This window comes from Trypanosoma brucei, chromosome 5 (genome assembly GCF_000210295.1).
Source record: "Trypanosoma brucei gambiense DAL972 chromosome 5, complete sequence".
NCBI lineage: Eukaryota > Euglenozoa > Kinetoplastea > Trypanosomatida > Trypanosomatidae > Trypanosoma > Trypanosoma brucei.
Genome location: NC_026738.1, coordinates 874,864 through 893,635, shown reverse-complemented (window position 1 = coordinate 893,635; position 18,772 = coordinate 874,864). Strand labels below are relative to the sequence as shown.

General features: G+C 49.2%; 9 protein-coding genes across 9 annotated transcripts; all 9 read right to left on the bottom strand.

Moving 5' to 3' along the window:
- Window positions 1–52: 52 nt before the first annotated feature.
- Window positions 53–1,501, bottom strand: TbgDal_V4220 (hypothetical protein, conserved; the record flags this gene model as incomplete). The annotated part of the gene is made up of 1 exon (XM_011775268.1): window positions 53–1,501. The coding sequence occupies one exon, from the start codon at window positions 1,499–1,501 to the stop codon at window positions 53–55; it is 1,449 nt and encodes a 482-aa protein (XP_011773570.1).
- A 680-nt stretch (window positions 1,502–2,181) lies between these two features.
- TbgDal_V4210 (hypothetical protein, conserved) lies at window positions 2,182–3,732 on the bottom strand (the record flags this gene model as incomplete). The annotated part of the gene is made up of 1 exon (XM_011775267.1): window positions 2,182–3,732. One exon carries the CDS (start codon window positions 3,730–3,732, stop codon window positions 2,182–2,184), a length of 1,551 nt encoding a protein of 516 aa, XP_011773569.1.
- Window positions 3,733–4,002: 270 nt separating this feature from the next.
- TbgDal_V4200 (hypothetical protein, conserved) lies at window positions 4,003–5,253 on the bottom strand (the record flags this gene model as incomplete). Its single annotated transcript, XM_011775266.1, has 1 exon — window positions 4,003–5,253. One exon carries the CDS (start codon window positions 5,251–5,253, stop codon window positions 4,003–4,005), a length of 1,251 nt encoding a protein of 416 aa, XP_011773568.1.
- Window positions 5,254–5,800: 547 nt separating this feature from the next.
- TbgDal_V4190 (hypothetical protein, conserved) lies at window positions 5,801–6,565 on the bottom strand (the record flags this gene model as incomplete). The annotated part of the gene is made up of 1 exon (XM_011775265.1): window positions 5,801–6,565. The coding sequence occupies one exon, from the start codon at window positions 6,563–6,565 to the stop codon at window positions 5,801–5,803; it is 765 nt and encodes a 254-aa protein (XP_011773567.1).
- A 968-nt stretch (window positions 6,566–7,533) lies between these two features.
- On the bottom strand, window positions 7,534–10,779 carry TbgDal_V4180 (hypothetical protein, conserved; the record flags this gene model as incomplete). The annotated part of the gene is made up of 1 exon (XM_011775264.1): window positions 7,534–10,779. The coding sequence occupies one exon, from the start codon at window positions 10,777–10,779 to the stop codon at window positions 7,534–7,536; it is 3,246 nt and encodes a 1,081-aa protein (XP_011773566.1).
- A 259-nt stretch (window positions 10,780–11,038) lies between these two features.
- TbgDal_V4170 (hypothetical protein, conserved) lies at window positions 11,039–13,534 on the bottom strand (the record flags this gene model as incomplete). The annotated part of the gene is made up of 1 exon (XM_011775263.1): window positions 11,039–13,534. One exon carries the CDS (start codon window positions 13,532–13,534, stop codon window positions 11,039–11,041), a length of 2,496 nt encoding a protein of 831 aa, XP_011773565.1.
- A 739-nt stretch (window positions 13,535–14,273) lies between these two features.
- Window positions 14,274–15,434, bottom strand: TbgDal_V4160 (phosphoribosylpyrophosphate synthetase, putative; the record flags this gene model as incomplete). The annotated part of the gene is made up of 1 exon (XM_011775262.1): window positions 14,274–15,434. One exon carries the CDS (start codon window positions 15,432–15,434, stop codon window positions 14,274–14,276), a length of 1,161 nt encoding a protein of 386 aa, XP_011773564.1.
- An 8-nt stretch (window positions 15,435–15,442) lies between these two features.
- TbgDal_V4150 (hypothetical protein, unlikely) lies at window positions 15,443–15,760 on the bottom strand (the record flags this gene model as incomplete). Its single annotated transcript, XM_011775261.1, has 1 exon — window positions 15,443–15,760. The coding sequence occupies one exon, from the start codon at window positions 15,758–15,760 to the stop codon at window positions 15,443–15,445; it is 318 nt and encodes a 105-aa protein (XP_011773563.1).
- Window positions 15,761–16,140: 380 nt separating this feature from the next.
- Window positions 16,141–18,480, bottom strand: TbgDal_V4140 (hypothetical protein, conserved; the record flags this gene model as incomplete). Its single annotated transcript, XM_011775260.1, has 1 exon — window positions 16,141–18,480. The coding sequence occupies one exon, from the start codon at window positions 18,478–18,480 to the stop codon at window positions 16,141–16,143; it is 2,340 nt and encodes a 779-aa protein (XP_011773562.1).
- Window positions 18,481–18,772: the final 292 nt, after the last annotated feature.

Genomic DNA, 18,772 nt, shown 5'->3' with positions numbered 1-18,772 from the left:
CCATCCGACTAAAGTTCAGCATCACAACAATAAGGGGACCAGCGATGACGGCCTACTCGAGTTCCTTTGTTGTCGAAGCCTTTTCCATCTTACATGCCTCTGCTTCCCTCCCCAGACGCTTGCAGCATTTGTAGCCCCACCTAAATTCTTTTGTATCAAAATAGCTTCCGTAAACATACAAGTGGCCATTTCGCGTTGCCGGGCCTAAAGCATGAGATGATGATGGCGCGCTAGTGGCGAGTGTATCTTCATCTGGTGCTGAACAGCTGGTGTACGCCGAAGCCGCAGCAAGAGCTTCTCTCATTTTCTGCGCGTTCCCAGAGGAAACAAGAGTAGAATCACCGTAAAGGGAACGTACCAGTCTGTCATGAGCCGTTTCTCCCACACTCTCACCACCGCCGCTGGGGTTACCACCACTGCTGCCAATGGTTTGTTGCTGCTTTTCTTTTTGGAGTTGTTCGTCCAACCTAAAGTCCACGAAAGATGAAGACTCCCCCTTGAGAAAACGAAGTTGCATTTCAAGGTAGGTGTAATAATCTCCCGATCGGTAGCGCTGCAGATCGCCTTGAAATATTTTCGTGGGATCAGCTGCGTTGGGATTGCCGCGCATAGAACCCGTCTTGGGATCAAAGAAGAGTCCATCATCGTCCAGGTTATGCAAGTGCTTCGGTAGTTCCTTAATTGCCACACCACCACCACCGCCAGAAACCGCTGTCTTCGAAGCAAAAACATCCTCGAGTTTCGATCGCTTCTCTCCTCCACTTCCATCATTATGCCCACCCTGATCTTCTTGCTCTGCTACACCGCCATCCTGGTTCATACTTTGAAGTAAGTCAACCCCAATGCCCATCGCGTACCTGTCACGTTTTTGCGCGTAATTTTTTTCCACACATTCTACCGACATACTAACACCTGTTACCTTGCCGCTATACATTGCGCCGACTTTTTTCCGTGGTTTATAGCATTCATGCGTCTTGTGAGTGACGCTGCCGCAATTGCCGCACGCACCAGCCACATATGTTTTCGGCTTATCGAACACCTTAACGGCGTCGCGCTGATCATTCAGAGCTTCAATAGCCTCCACATTCTTCTGCCGCTGATGTTCGAGTGTTGGTCCGGTACTGCCGTAGTACCATGGTGCTTGAGATATGAGGTGAGGCACGTTGGGGCTAATCTCCTGACCCGACACCGCGTCCACACAAAGCGGAGCAAGCCCAAACTTTCGTTTTTCCTCCAGCTCACGCTTCTGCCGCAGCCGCTGCCGCACAGTCATGCCGGCTTGTTCATCCGTGTTTTCTTTCTTGTTGTTCAGCATGGCACTAAAAGATATGCTGGAGGGTACCTCCACATGCGTGTAAATGAGACGTGAGGGAAAAGGAACGTGTGTATTTCTAGAAAGAAAATCACCACTGGTTTTAAAACAAAAAAAAAGATAGCAGAAGCAGCAGTGGTTTAATGGCCTTTTAGAGGCAAACGCGTGCGGCCCCCACAATTCACTCATCCAAAGCGCGGTAGATTGCCAATACCGCCTGTACCTTCCATAATTTTTTTTTCGTTAGAGCCAGGGTGGCACTACCGAACTCCCTTCCTTTTGAGCCACACTTTCTTCGAACACACCTACTTCGAAAGCCACTCCAACCGTCTCACTGCAAATACCAGGGACTAAAAGGTGCACAAACAAGTGACCGCGCTATTTCGAGACACCATCTCTAATCAGTCTGGAAGTGCGAACAACGAAGTAATGAAAACACTACCAACACCACGCAAAGTAACCCCCTCCCCCCTGACTGCTGATATTACTCTCTGGTATCCTTCCTTCTCTTTTTTTTTCATTTCATCTTTGCTTTGGTAGGAAATGAGGCAAAGAGGAAAATGCTAGAATACCTCCGAGAGGAATTAGCATTTGTGTTGGACAGTGCGTCACGCGCATACGCCCGTACAAAAGCAAGATAGATAAAAGATTGGGAACCTTGAAGAAAGGAATGGGAAACACCCACACGAGCCCCACTAAATACCACCTGACATTCACAGAATCGTGTTCGAAAACAGTTGTCCGTTGTTTTTGCTTTCGTATGGGCGCCATCGTCACGAACATACCAAGTCATGAATTATGTTCACAACAGCTGCATTTACGAGTTTCTCCTCAATAATTCCAAATCACAGGTCTGTTGCGTCAGATAATTATGCCTGCGGTGTAGACCCACGGGAAATATACAACTGGTACAACGGGGGACAGAAGTTAGGGCCATAAAAGTCGAAAATCTCCTCAATTTCTTCGCTACCCGTTGGATCCGCAAAGAAGTCGTAGTGCAGGGCGAGACAGCGGTTAAACACAGGTGTTAATATCTTTGGATCGCGTACTTGAAATTTAGCTAGTGCCCACAAGAGTCGGCGCGTCTCCCCTGCATCAAGTAAGCGGCACACGTACACGCTGCGCTCTGAGAGCGCAACAGCCATATCCTGTTGAAGAAAATTTGTGCGGGCAAAGGCGTGGGCGGTATTCACAAGGCCCATGGAATCAAACTGGTCCGCAATGCTGGCAGCGTGAGAGGCAAGCCGCTTAAATAGCTCTTCGTCCTTCAGCCCAAAGTGTGCAAGTGCGGTAACTGTTTTGGAAATATCCCGCGCGTCGTGGTCTTGTACTACAGCAAGCGCACGCTCTGCTAAGTTGTCAAATAACTCAGGGTTATTAATGCCAATGCGCTGGAACGCATTGAGGGTTGTACTGATGTACTGCGCGTTAAATTCATCAATAAGCTCCACCGCGCGGTTCGTAAGAACGCCGAAGAGCTGATCGTAACGGATGCCAAAGTAAGCAAAAGCCATGAACATGCTTGCAACCTGTTCGGCATTCATTTGATCGACGTACTCCATGGCCTTGGTGGCGAACCTCTTGCTTAGTTTCGGATCCTTCAACCCAATTTTAGAGAATGCCACGATGAGAGGCACCAACTCATTTACAGTTACACGTTCCCGTAACGACATCGCTCGGCGGGCGATGGCACCAAAAAGGAATTTATCTCGGTAACGTAGCCGCGAGAAGGCGTTGGCAAGTATAACTAAATGTGCCGCCTCGAACTCACCTACGCGGGCGAGTGTTTGCACCCGCCGCGATAGGAAAGCAAAGAGTTTTTCGTGATTAATACCTGTCTTCGAGAAGGCGCTTATAATATTCGTTACATCCTTAGCATCAAGAAATTTGGCATTGCGAGCGGCTTTCTGTGCTTGCATTTCAATAACTTCACGCGCGTCACGCGACTTCAGTGTCGCACAAGCGGTAACGACGATAGGCAGCACGTCCACTGTTATAAGTTTGTCGTTTTTCAAACAGTAGTCGATGCACTCCCTCACTAACTTTGCATCACTCTCCATACCAAAGTAAACGGCAGTATTCAGCAACAAAGCGACTGAACGAGCGTCGAGGTTTTGACCCGCTATCGATGTGGCGAAAAGCACACGGCGTGCCTGCTGCGCTAACATGGGATTTCCACCGCGCTCCTGGTGCAGTTTTTTCATTTGCAGGGCCTCTGTTGCTATATTGCGAGCAGAGAGGTGCGATACACTCTGTGGATCACCCGCCAGGGATAACTCCGCTCCATGAGTTGTGCCAATGAGAGAGTTGCCTTGATGGCGGGTCATACCAGTCACAACAGTAGGAAAAGCGGAAAGGGACTGCTTCATTCGAAGGCAACCTTGATGGCGCAGAATACACCGACGCAACGCGCTCCGCATTCTTCCGGTACAGCTACTTCCTTGATCTCAATGTGCAAATCAAGAAACAATGATCATGAGAGAAAAATGGGAGCGTGTCGGTGTTCCTGTTCATGAGATAGCGTACGCAGAAAAGAGATATTAACAAAAAAAAAAAGTCACGACGAAAATGAGGTAACGTGGTCGTCACATCCATCATCGTCTCATACTTTGTTAGATCCGCCGCAACTCGCTCGTCACCCCACAAACGAACTACCAGGGACTGAGCTCCACTTCAGAAGCTTTCATTAACTATGTGGACACACCCCCCGGATTTAAACTCCTCAAGCGAAATATTGCACAATGAAAAGGAGTAACATACAACTCCTTAGGTACACGTTGCAGCACCTTGTCTTCACGGCTAAGCTTAGTCATAGCGTCGTTCGTCTCCTCACACTGTACCACGTACCCGTCATCAGCTGGGAAAAGTTGTTGGAGCTCACGCCGTGAGAGAGAGTAAGGTGGACCTCGTATTTTATTCCCTTTCACTCTCCCTGTGCGAAATATCCCCTCTACGTACATCACGCCATCATCAGCTAGAGCCTGCTTCAACAAAAGTGCGTAGTCTTCGCGTTGATCGCGGTTAAGCGAAGTCATTCCTTGACGCTCGTATATGAAATCAAACTTCACACTTTTGAGTGAACCGTTCCATAACTCCGGTGAAAACACGTCTTTCCAGTGAAGATGGATCCGGTCGTATGCATCTTGAGGAAGAGCGCGTTCCGTCCGCTCCACGCAAGATCGCATAGCCGTTTCCGATGCATCAATCGCATCCACTTCAAAGCCGCGCACTGCTAGTTCCTTTATAATTGGTGAGTCGCCGCATAGCGGCACCAAGGCACGCGGCCGCAACGGTTTCTGTGACGATTTCTGTAAGAGTTTGAACGCGGTCGCATCGTACAAAGTGCGACCTGTGACATTACGCACAAAGTCGAATGCGCCAGTGTAGAAATCGACAGTACTCTCACCAGCCCGCCAAAGTGGGTTCCCCTTACGCCATTCATTTTCCCACCACTGCGTTGACATGCGTGGCATGCTTGACGGCGGCTCCGGCACGAACTTGTAACCCAACATTTCACGATATTCATCGATAAACCATGGTCCAATAAAAACCGCAGCACCTACAAGGATACCAGCAATTGCAACCCACCCCTGCAACCGGGTCGCAGTGATAGCACGCGGGATCCACCCACCTTTGCCTCGCCTCCTGCTAAAACGATTCACAAGAATCTGGCCATCAATCTCTTCACCTGTGGGGATTCGAAACCCTGAGTGCAAAAACCAGCTGCACCGCAACATGACTTGCACAAACTGCTTCTCAAGAGAGTTACCCTGTATGAGCAATCTTCGGTGGAAGCCAAGAAATACTCTGTTTTTACCATTAAGAAAGATACACGATAAAGGAGTAATAGGACACAAAAAAAAAAAAGAAAAGCGGAGTCGAGGGGATAGTGATCGCAGAGTTAGTAACAACGCACCAACTGGGTGTCTGTCAGTTATCATACTGTTGGGTTGTTTCCAAAAAAAAGAAAACACAAGTTATTTTCCCCAAACCCTAACCCTTTGGCGTGCCGCAGGCCTCTACCGCAGCTGACGCTGACGCTGGTGTCGGTCCTCCTTTTTTATTTAACCCTTCGCACATTGTGCCTTTGTAACCAGTTTATTCTACATCGTACAGTTGGGAAGCCTTTCGGTTTTGTTGAATCAGCCATTCCATATACATCCGAAAATGCCCCACTATACTTTCACATCTCTGACTGCCACACGGAGGTACTGACGGGTATCGAAAAACACTGTCAACCCTCGGGTGTTCACTTAGTTTGCGAAACGAGAAGAAGGAAAGCTGTTGGACCACCAAGAAACAAATAAGATCTCGTAATGACCGCAGCTTCGGACAACTGTCATACCATCCGCAACCTCACAGCATTTTAACCATGCATATCACTTATAACTAATTCCCTTGCTTTTTTATAAGGGATGATCCGAGGTATTATCTCAGCCTGTGCTCGCCGATCTGCATTCTTTAGCTACCAATATAGTTCTCACATCATCATGCCCTCTGTCGCGCGGTGGGTGAATGTAAGCCGCGGCACGATATGGAGGCGGAGGTGCTAAGGTGCTCTCCCATTGGGTTTGACAGTGGCAACCTCGTGGGGGAGCGGCGACCCAAACGCCGCTCGGGCGAGTTCGCACTGGTAGTCCCCGTTACCAATGAACGCCGCGTTGGCCGGAGTCGCTGTATGTTTGTTGCACCCTTACCGTGTGCCAACTGAAAGCTGGTGTGAAAGAGCCCCAATGGGTCACCACCGCTGCAATTAGAAGCACGAGCAGTCCGTGCATACGGAGAGGGGTCCCTAGTTATTTTTAACACCATGGGGCGGGCCTTATCTGACCCCTTAGGGGATGTAGCCCCCCGGGTGGGTGTAAGGTTACCGCGGCGCCTACTTCCCGCGCCCACGGTAACAATGATGTCACGCTGGGCAGCCGCTTCATTCGACCTCCCCCGGCGGCTGGCAACTGCAGTGGCAATCCTTCCACCTTGCTCTCCCAGAGAAAAATTTTCCCGCCGAATCGTTGATTTGATGGGCGACCTGATCCGCTGCGGTGAAGCAGGGTCGTCACCTTCTTCGCCGCCCCTCAAGTTGCCAAGTAATTCGCGCAGGCGAGCGACCTCATCTTTCAACTCCATGACTCTCTGCAGGCGCATTTGCGCTAATTTCTGTGTGTCAAACAGTCTCTGCCTTAGAGAAAACTCAACACTATTCTGAACTTTAGTGGACGGGGGCATGGCAACGATATTTCGCGACCTTGACATTGTCCAACACTGAAACCGTTTCCACTACCACTGGGGTAATATTAAATAGTTAGAAGGAAAGAGGAAAATTTAGGGGGACAATTATCCAGAGAAAATAGTCGAAAAGTGACAGCACAATTGACAAGTAACGGAAAGGTTAAGAAGCAAGGAGCGAACAACTTCAAGAAATTACCTTCGCATAAAGGAGCAACGAGAAGGCCAACTACACACTAGCAAACAGATGTTGAGGAAGAGAGCACACATGCACACACATGATTGTACACGCGCGCAGTGCTTACGTCAAAAAGAAAAGAGGAGGTCGAACACCATCGGAGTTAAGGCTCCGTTACGTTACCTCCACCTCTTCTCGACCCACCTTTCTCTCTGAAATCAAAAAGAAGCACCCAACCGAACTTCAGCGTGCGAGCTCATCGCCGATCACACGCGCATCTCATACTCTCATAACACACTTCAGAAAATTACAGTGCTCCCACACGCATACGGGCGCACAAAATTACACTTTTAAACAATTGTAACAAAGTTGGTGTTGCTGCATGTACTTCCATTGCTTTCCCCTGCGGTGCACACAAATCTATCCTTTTAATTCTCCCTTTTCTTTTTTTCACTGCTCTTTTGCACTATGTCCAGATCAGGCAACTTCAGAGGAGCTCGGAAACCATCCGCCCGCTTTCCCGCTGGAGGACTCTCACTGCCGAAACTCAAAAACTGCAGTAACTACAAGTATTGTTAGTTTCCCATACAGTTGATACGATACCATCAAACACCAATCCACATATACTGGGGCAAGACCGGTTCCCGTGTTGCACGATAACAACCTTACCATCCAAGTGGCACTTGGCGCTGACAAACATCGGCACCCCCCTACAACGTTAAAACAGGCAGATATGGGATGGCAATCAACCGCACACAATGCAACGCACCAAACCGCTTGCAGCGGTGATAAAAAGCAAGGTGTTACATATAAATACTTAGACAGCCCGCAGCAGTTGGACAACCTCGTGCCGCTTGATATCCAAGTTTAGATTGGCGTACATCGACCACTGCAATATAGACTCGAGGAAATCAAACTTCTGCAGAAACATCGCGCTAAAGTCACTCCACGCTCTTTGGAGCAATGTACAGTGAAGGGCCACTTCATTTTTACGTCGAGCAACATCACGTAGAAAATGTTTCTTCATTCTCCCGCTGCTTGCCGGAATTCCGGAGCGTATTTCCTCCGGTAGTGAGGTGAGTAAAAGCTGTAAAGCGCTCACAGAAAAAGCGGCATGGCTGCGTAAGTCATCCGGAGTGTGCACCTGGGCCAGATCCTCAGCAACAAGTGTAAAGGGACCAAATTCAGGGAATTCCTTCACAAGTACTGCACGTGTCAGATACAGTTCACGGTAGCGGTCACGCAGAGCACACGAAGAGTCGTACCTCTCCCTCAGAAGCTCCATCGCGTTAGACATGGGATGAAGTGATTCATAAAAGAGACAGAAAAAAGCTTGGTGGCGGTACTGTTGAAGAAAACCGTGCTCCGCAGACTTTGCATTTTCACCACCAGCATTGAAAATACGGTTTGCACGGCGCACAATGCATTCCAACCTGCTTAATTTTACCTCATAATTGGCCTCTGACTTGGCAAGATTTGTAATGCAGTTAAGGGATTCGAAGCACTGGTCCACGAGGGTCAGTACAACCGAAGCGTACTCGCTGTGGGTACGTACTGCTACCGGGAGGGAATCGTGCATTGTTTCTAGTCTTTGCACAAGAGTTGGTAACCCTGAAAAACAACTAAGCAAACCAGACGGATCAACGACATACCGCCGCACGCACGTCTTTATCGACGCCGTCTGCTCCATGATGCTTTGTGAAATTAGTGATGCTACAATTGGTTCGAGGGCCTGCAGTATCGATTGGCAGAAAGAGCTCGAAGCAGTGGGTGTGCCTTCACGACGATAGGCCTTGATCATAACCATGGCGGGCAACGCATTCAGTCTATCACATCGCTCGCCAATGTACTGCACAAGATCAACCAATTCTTTCTGCAAATAGCACCCCTTTTGGGCATCTTCCTGCCCCTTTTCCAACTTGGTACACACTTTTCCTTCGTTCTTGTCGGCAGTGGTGGTATCACAATCAACATCCACTCTTGCGGATGGTACATCATCTTTCTCGCTATGCTTGGCACTGGGTGCCGCTGTGTTCAAAGCACCAGAATAAAATTGGACCACTTTATCGCCACCAAAAAGCTCCAAAAGGGACTCGCGCAGCAGTCCGGCTTTATCTGACTCAGGAACATTTGATAGAGCGCCACTAGCTGAGGGGGTAAAATCATGGTGATTTTCTTCACCTTTGGAACACTCTTCACGCCCCTCCACTAAACCGAAGCAACGCCGCAAAGTGTCCTCCTCCTGTAGGACCATACAGAAAGCCGCCTCTAGTGTCATAGCAAATGCTACATCAGGTTTTAATTGGCCGTTTGTTCTACTGACAGTGGGAGCGAGCAGCGACGGAGCTGGAGTTGGAGAATTATGACCCACATTGGCGGCTTGTGTGTGTATCGGATCGTAGAGCCGAAGCGTATCGTCACACGCAACGGGTAAGTCAACAAACAACTGGCCTTCAGTGGGTGCGCTAATGTTTAACCTGCTGAAGCTGCCGCTCATGTGGCAAAACGAATGCGGGTAACCTAGAGGGCTGCATGTTGGTGTCCACCGCAAACCATCACTGTTCGCCAAACTACCTCGCCGATGTGGAGTCTCCGACCTTGTCGATTCCGACCCGGAGAAAACAATCCCATCGGAAGAGTCACGCACCCCAATGAGAAACGGTCTATGCGAACCGACCTTTTTAAGTTGCCCACGAAGGTACTTAAAAAAGTTCTGCATTTCTCGGGCGTAAACGCGCTGCATGCACACCCGGTAGCGGCGTAAGACCGCGATGAACCCCTCAAAATCCACGTACCTCAAGGTTTTGATAAGTTCCTGAAAACTCGTCATCATGTTCGTAACTCCCAAGTGCATTTTCCATATTAGTTGATTTTTCGTGCTAAATCGCCGGGGGTCAGTAAGATATAACTTTTCGTGACGACTAATAGCATCTAATATATACGTCTTGGTACGGTGAGCAATCGCACGGCGCTGCTCAGCGAAGAACGCACGGCGAGCGGCTACTAAAGCAATAGGGTAATCTGACTCGAGTTTTGTGTTCTGCAGAAGTGACGTGATGAGCCCTACGGCGTCGGATAAGCGACGCACATTGCTTTCGTTAGAGAGGAATTCTTCCAAATCCTCGCTGCGTGCTTCGCCCACCCGTTGGAGCAACGCTGTAACCTGTGGTGGTAAGTTAAGCTGCCCTCTGACTACTTGTAGCTGCTCCTGCAGTTTGTGAAGGTTCTGTTGCTTCCGTTGTAGGGTGTTGTGTTGATGCTCAATTCTCTGCAGCTGTTCCTTCTGGGAAAGAATGCACTTGGAGTACTGTGCAATACGTGCTTCCATCTCCCCCACATCCTCCATGATGCTCGAAATGTGTTCACGCACTTCCTCCCACGCACAAGCAGAAATCACAAGGTCATTCACGGATAGCAGCTCCGCTTTTTTCTGGTGTGTAGACAACAGTTTTTCGGTAGCACGAATGTCATCGAAACTATGTGGCCCCAGGAGCGCTTGCAACTGCTGTTCATCCTCCGTAGTAAGCGCACGATGCTTTACCCGCCTTTGGCTTTTCACATGCGCTACAATATTATGTTCGGTTGCAGCACCAACCTCGTCCAGGAGAAGCGCCTGCACACCATCGTGATCAGTTGTAGCACCAGGGGTCAGAAGCTGAACGTCACGCAGGACGCTCCTTACGGCGGAGACAAACATCTGGCGTTGAATATACGATCCAAACCTAACTGAGAGCAAGCCGCTGCTTCCAAAATTGAACGTTGCGTCAAAACCTTCCTCTTGCGCAATATCCACGAGACGGGCTACACCAAACACTAATTTGATATTAGTTGCCTGCTCCGCACCTACCTGAACAACGTTAAGCGTTGCATTCGACGTCGGCGATCCGGTGGGAGCTGCAGCAGAAAATGGACGACACAGTGCTAACAAACGCGGTCTCGGTGTCTTAAAAGGTCTTCTCCGACCAATAACTACCACAGCCTCACATGCCAGTACCTCCTCATGCCTCTGTCGAAAGGTGAGCTGCACAACTTGCTGCAATTCGTCATCACTACCTGCTGGCATCCCTCAAAACAACCAAGCACACCCCACAACGGGGTACGTCTCGCTTATTTTATGGCGCCCTATACTCATATCAAAGCGAAAAAAAAAGTTATTCCGGAGGGAAATGAAGCAATAAGATGCAAAAGAAGGCGATGACAGTTCAACTATCCCTCCACACGTCGCTGTCACGCAGCACCTCTTCACTTTTTAAAAAAAGAAAAATGACAACAAACCGCATCAAACGATGCACGTTCATCTTATTCCACTCTATGGAATCATATTAAAAGACTGTGGGCGTCGGGGGGAGTGGCATTGGTAAAAGAAGTAGACCAGGAGGACTGGGCTGCACGCGAAATTCCTGAAAAAGCACAGTTCCATTAGGATCCACGGTCCCACACAGTAATCCACCGCAAGAGTGGCGACGAATATCGGGTCCCCCAAGCTGTCGCTCTTCCTCAAGCAGGGGATCTTTTCGCCGTGTGAGTCTTCCGTACGTGGCGTTCATGAGATCATCGGCAATGGTAAAATTCGTGACATTCTCTTGCTGATCATTGTGGTCTTGTCGGCTTTCTTTCTTCCGATTGACCTCCATATTGTTTTCTTCGCTATTTCCTTTGATGTTGGTCACGCGCAGTTCCGTGGAAGGAGTGAACAGTTGAGCGCGTGTACTATACACCGGCATTCGCACGGGGTATCTGTATTTAAGAGCCTCGGTCTTTAGTGGGTGGGCCCCAGCGTACGCCGCATAGTCAAAGGGCGTGTCCTCCAGCCCTTCACGATAATCCATCAACATTTGTGAACTTTGCTTCTCCGGTCCCGGGGCTGGCTCTTCATGGCAGTCGGTCTCAGCAATAAGTTTGGCCTTGCGCGGGTCCATACGCCTTCCCGCGCACAACCCCTTGATCGTTAACGGCGGGACTACATCAACAGCACGTAACACCTTGTCCAGGGTGTGCGTCAGTGTATACCTTGTGGGAGAGCACACCTCACCTCCACGCTCAGTTACTTCGTTGCAGGCAGCAACAGCAACTGCGTCAGCAGTTGTCAGTCCGGCCTCCAAGACAGGTGGACAAGCACAAGTCCCGGGACTGGAGGTCAGCGTCGCATCCACATCAACGGCAAAGTCACCCGCAGCATCACGACTGATTGAGCGAAGGTTCTGTTCGCTGGGTGGTGAGCTCTGAATTGCCCCATTGGTGATGCGGTCGGCCGCTACATCTGCGGTCGCATACCCAGCGACGCTGACGCTGCTCGGTGAGCTCGATCGACTAGAACACGAGCTGCCATCATCAGAAAAGGTTTCGGACTCTGTAACCGTGCCCGATGGTGACCTGGTTCGAGCGCACGTCGGCATATGATCACTTCTATCTCCAGAACACTCAGCCATATGAGCAAGCACCTCATTTGGTGTGTCAAAAATTTCCTGGTAATCCCCAACATTCTTATTGTCGCTACCTTCCCGACAATGTGTGCGAAGGTTCACTGGGTGTCTGGAGGGAAGGGTTGATACGCGAGACGGCAGAGGATGAGATTCATCGTCCATCATTATAGTAATCTCCTCCTCCTCCTCCTCTTTTCCGCACTCATTAAGATATCCTGGGTTAACAACCTCACTGGAAGTTACTTGAACAATCTGAGGGTTGTCCAGACCCATTGATTCATGTGTTGGCCTGGGTGCCGCAGACGTGGCGGTAGGCGGTTGCACATTAGGCTCGGGAAGTTCTTCCTCACCGCTCAAATCACATGCTGGCTCCTCAGGAAGCAAGTCCGTGGTGGTCCACTTCCATACATCGCCAGAGGAGGTTACAACCACCAGGGTGTCGTCGTCAAACAACTGAACACAAACGACAGCAAACCCAACGTTGAACCTTACTCGCTCCACCACCTCACGGCCTGTTTCATCCATAGTCATGAGGATTACAACGCCGGAAGCTGTTCCGCAGGCTATGAGGCCAACACAGCAACTTAAACAGTTTATCTGCGTGTCTAGTTGTACTGAATTCGAGCAGTCCCACACGGTACCGTCGGTGGGACAAGGGGGTGCTGCAACCTCTTTGTTCGGTGGAGCATAAACAGTCAGTACGGTCGGAAGACAGAGTAACATGAAACCTCCGCTTAGTTGTGAAGTTGTAACAGACTGCAGCGAAACCGCCGCCTCTGGGCCTTGCGCAAGTTTTGCGATGATGTCCCCTCCACGGAGGGATAGCACGTAGGAGTGTTGGTCTACAGATGAACAGACCACGTATGCACGCTGTAGTGTAATACATACCACCGTGTCTGTGAATACAGACCTGCGCCACTCAATCGTCGCATCACCATCTGTGGCACTAGGTGACCGCCACAGGGTTACTTGCCCAGAGCCCTCCCCGCACACAATGTAATCACCATCACAATACACAACACTGGGGCGGCTTTGGAAGGTTGCAAGAACACTCACAGTACCTTGCTCCATATCAGCCAGCAGGAGTTCGTTCGAGTACGCAAGTGAGTAGAGCAGCGAGTGGGCACCTTTGGTAGCGTAGAGGGAGGGGGCAAGGGAAAAGCAACGAAGTTGTGACTCCAACGGCATATTTCCCAGGTGTGTAAGGAAAACACGAAACGCTCCCGTGGAAACGTTGACGAGTTGTACAAAACCGCCTTTTGTGGTCAGAGCAATACATTCAGGGAGAAGACGGCTACTGGACACGCGCATAACCTCGCAACGACATTGTTCAAAGCGCCTCAGGTGCGCTTCATCTTCCAGTTCGGAAGGGTCTAGTTCACGGAGCGTCAACATTTTCCTTCACACTCTCTTCTATGGGTTGCGAGGTTCGGCTCACACAACCTTTTCCACTTGACAGAATTATGTCTATGAAACGTGCACCTGAGTGCACTTGTGTGTGTGTGTGTGTGTGTGTGTGTGTGTGTGTGTGTTTTTTCAAAAAACAAAAGATGATCTTCAGCGGTTGCGCTGCAACAGTACAAGATAATAATATCAACTGCCCCTTTAGGCGGTTTCTATCTTATTCAAAGAAAACTCTGTGAGCCCTATATACACATGATATATAATCATACATGAGGGAAAACAAAATGGGAAAAGAGAATCAAAACCAAATGTTCGTGAAAAAGAAGATAAGGGCAAGTAAGAAGTACGCGGTGTTACCAAACATCACCCACAGTGAAGGGAATTAGGAGTACTTTCAATGCACATAATGCGCCTTAACTGCTCACTTTTCCCCTTCTATCCCGTGGCGAATGTAAAAAAAACACGTCGATAATTAGACGAAGGACCAACCGTACCGCCTATAGCATGCGTGTGCTCGTGCTGAGACTCCTTCGTTTTTTGCTTTCCCTTCTCGTTAATTATAACAAATTTTCGTCTTACGAAAACAAATTAAATCAACACTGGAGAGCGTACCGTGGTCAAAAAAAGCGACCTATACATAAATTCCCACGAAACACTCGCCACTGAGCATCCACCTCCCTTATACCTATCAACATCGACACAGTGGAAAAGGGAAAAAAAAGTTAACACTTTATGGAGAGTCGACGGATCCCTTTCCCTCCCTAAGCTTGGGTTGTTCGAACAAAGGAACAAAACTGGCATCTTGGGTATGTTTGAACACGACAGTAGCGATTAGCGGGGCAATAGTGAGTACCTTCAATTTGGGGACAAGTCGCTGATGCTCCTCCTGTGGTATTGAGTCAGACACAACAACTTCGCTTAGAGCATCACATTCGTTTAGAAGCTGAGGGCATGGCGGTGTGAGAATGCCGTGGGTGCAACAAGCCGTTACCTTTGTAGCACCAAGTTGGTTCAGCAACTCAGAAGTTTTCACAAGGACCTCACCCGTGTCACAGATACCCTCGACGACAACACAAATGCGGCCTTTCACCTCTCCCACGCACTGCAAAGTCACGGTGCCACTCGCATTGCGCCGTAGGAGGACGGTGGCAATTTGATCGATGTTGAGTGTATCGGCTAGAAGTCGTGCGCGCTCTACGCTACCAGCGCTCAGTGCTACAATCGTCATATTGTTGCTGTTAAACCATACCTGGCTATGAAGATATTGAGCAAATTCTTGGTACATCTGCAGGTTGTCCAATGGTGTGTTGCCGAAGAACCCCTGTGTTTGCCCTGCATGGAGGTCGAGTGTTGTGACGCGGTCCACCCCAACGGTTGTCAGCATGTTGGCAACGGCCGCCGCCGAAATTGTGCTGCGGATGTTTCTTTTGCGATCCTGTTTCGAGTACGAAAAGAAGGGGATTATTGCAGTGACACGTCTCGCATTGCTGAGGCGCATCTTCCGAACGAGCAGCAGAAGCTCCATAATCGCTGTGTTAACGTCGATGAGCCCATTTCCCGAAGTACTCTGGATGATGTACACATCGGCGCCAAGGACACTCTCGCATATACGGACATTCACCTCACCGCTTGCACGTTGGGCCACTAAAGTCTGGTGTGTGGGGATCCCCAGAAGCAGCGCCACTGCCTCAGCTAGTGGGCGGTTTCCATTACCAGCGACAATGCAAACTGGCTGAATATCCTGTGACTGCCGCGGGGACACAGTCCCCTCCGCAGGATGTACCGCCGCCATCTCATTACCAGGGTTGTAGTAATACGCGTTCTCGATTCCAGTTAAGTGCTGACGAATCACATCTGCATGGTGTTCCTCCGAAACGGTAGGTTTACTCATCCTTATTGCTACTTGGCGTCTTTGTTACCGTGTTGTCCCTTTCCCTTTTTCTTTATTGTACCCAAGTGTTTTAACCCAAGTCGGCGCACAGCGTTTTTATTCTTCCTGACCAACGTTTTATCCAATATATTTCTTCCCACTACTTCGGAGTTGTTGCGTTGGTGCCACCCCGAGCACCGTGACCGTATCTGTGTCCGCTGCACAAGCACAAGCATGTGTACACAAAACAAGATTGTATCGTATAGTGTAATAATAATGACAAAATTGGGGAGAAAGGGGATTATACAGATGAAAGAAATACAACACGGCAAACAAAAGGAGTACATATGGGAGGAGAGGCAAATAACCCCCTAAATGGAAATGGAGCAAGATCAGGAGACGCATTCTCAATATTACAATGAGCTAACCACGCCAGGCACATAGACAGTCCTGCAGAAATAACGTTGAAATATCTACGGTGCGTCCACAAAAACTCTGCCTGTCCTCACGTTCCCCCTCCGATTCACTCTATTATTTACATATTATGATTGATGTAACGCTGTCTACAACGTGCCACGTGCAATATACATTTCTAGTTTGTTACCAGCCATCTCCTCAACCGCCACATTCTTGGTACTCATAGTCAGCACCACTTCTGGGCGCAAACAAGTCAGGTGGCATCACCATATTGACCTTCTTTTCACCCTATCTACCTTTATATATTAGTCTACGACAGTTGCTGAAGTGTGCACATCTCGTGATACTTCTTCTGGAACGCCTTAAGGTCGAGTGAATGCTCAAGGCTGATATCCCGCTTAACACGGTACTCCTCCGGCGGCAATGCGGGAAAGAAAAAGAAGAGCAAGGCGTCAAGCTCACGAGGCGACGGGTTACCGCCCAACACCTCCTCAATACACCGCCGAAGTTGCACAGGTGTTATATAGGCGTCACGATGCGGATTGGTCAGCGAATAGCAATCCGCACGCCGCCCAGAGTAAGCCCTTGGCATAGTGGAAGCAAGTCTGAACATTTGAAGGCTGTTCAAACACCGAGCCTCAAGCCGTTCGCACAGTTGACACAAAGCTTTCCTCATCAGCGCCCGTTCATCTATGTTTATAGGCTGACTCGATTTAGCATCCCCACAGCTTTCAGACCCTTTTTGGTTTATCCAGTCAACAAAAGTTTCCAGTGTTAGATAACCTGTTTCCGGGTTCTGGCAAATGCTATCAAAGAGTGCCTGCGCGTCCATCCGTCTGTCTGTGATTTGCAAATGGGTCACGTGGTCCACGAACTCCGTAACGCTGATCACACTATCCTTGTCACGATCAAAGCCAAGAAAAGCATCTCTGAATGAGTGAAATCGCGTCCTCAGGAATAGACGGAATGCATCGACAAGCAACCGCAGCTGTTCTTCATTCAGAGCAGTTTCACCTTTACACGCCAGGAAGTTTGCTGTGTGCTCGTCCATGTTCATTACCTCAAATTTGTGAGCGTTGATCACAATGATACTGCCAACTTTAAAATCCTCATGTGTGTAGTACGCGCCCGGTCCACCTGCGGGGTTAGGAATCCGCGATCGACTACTAAAGCAACCACCAACGTAGCCAGAGTTCTTGATGGGAGACTCATATACCATTGAATCACCTGTTGCGGTGTAGTGTGTTAGGGTGAAGCGACGCATACGCTCCGCTGACGTGCAAGGTGCGGAGAGGCGCAGCAAAAAGCGAAGTACATCACCTTTTTTAATAATGACATTAGTTTCCACCACTTTCGGCGCAACAGTGGCAGGAGCAGAAGCTGGTGTAGCGTTCGACCGAAAAGACACAACGTCAGGCTTCGACGGTAGACCATATTGACTGAGACCATCTACAGCTTCAGCAAGCTCCACTCCAAAAGTCTCCTTATAGTACGAACGTGTGAAATCGTCACAATCGTAAAGGAAGACACCTCTTCCAAGAACGTTAATGGTGGCCCCTACCCCAAGATCCCGCGCAGTGTAGCAGCCCCCAGGCCCCACGTACGGTTCCCTCATACCGTTTACCCGGTGTGCAAAAGTGAATTCAAGGGTCTTCTCAATAGACCCCGCCTTTGGGAGCCACCCACGTGAGAGAAACAATGCTGGTACCGCCTCATTTGTCGTGGGGCGCTCCACCACCGCGATAGAGTCGTCTTCAACAAAGTATAATACTTCCAACTTTCGCACCGCTCCCCCAGTTGTCTTGTCACGCTCGTCAAGTAAACCATAGAAGCGAAGAACCTTTCTGGCATCTAGTACAAATCTGGCTGCTCGCACAGCATCGTCTCTATAGTAGTTATTAGAGACAATACCATAATTGGTTGTTGCTCTTTGCTCCTGCTGATGTTTCCACTGAGACATGAACGAAGAATCTGGATACTGCATCGGTTCACCGACATCCACCCCAATTTCGGTTAGAAAATCACGTGTGAAGGCATCACAATCATAAAGGAAGAATTCAACGCAATTGATGCGCACCGAGTAACCCACGTTGAAATGGTTGATCGTGAGAAACTCATCACTGGGAAATTGCTCTCGTTGTCTTGGGTCCGCACGTACCTTTTGCCTCTTGAGGAACGTTCCGCCGGGTAATCCACTATTAGGAATTGGGGGTTCTTGGATGAGAACGGTATCGTCTTCAGGGTAAAAATTAATGACAACACAGCGATGCCAGTACTCCTCACAACACCCTTCAGGTGCCTTTTCCGAGAAGAACGCGTAAAAACGAAGCACCTTATCAGACAGTGTGGTAAATATTGGCCGCCCGTCCGGCGCGGGGCCATCTTTCCTCCGTGTTGACAGCGCCTGCATGAGCTGACGCGCGGTGAGTCCTAACCCCTCCGGCGGCGTGTGGTCGTACACACCAGGTGGCATAAAAGCACGCTTTCCTCGGAATTCTTCCTCAAGTTGCTGCGGTTTACCTTGGACTGAGCGAAACGCTGCATCAAGCCAGTTATGCCCCACTCGCGGTGGCAAAAGCCTTGCGTCAAGAGTACGAATATACTTAACGGGAACATCGTGCTCGTAACTTGATGTACTCGTCGAATTCATTGCTTGATCACCTATGCGCCGGGAGTTGGGCAAAACACAAAGTGGGTTTCAAGAGGAAGTAGAAAAGAAAAAAAGTAGCGTAATTTGAATAATATAATATCAAGATGCGTGAACGTGGCGGTATTGTAGGCACAGTAGATGCTGGATGGCTTATACGTTGTCAGTGTGAGTCAGGCGACAAGGGTGATGACGTCAATTGTGGTAACAAAAAAACGGGCACACCCTTATTCGTTCATTCAACTTTCTCTTCATAAAAAAGAAGGTGAAAGAAAGACACAAACAGTAATAATAA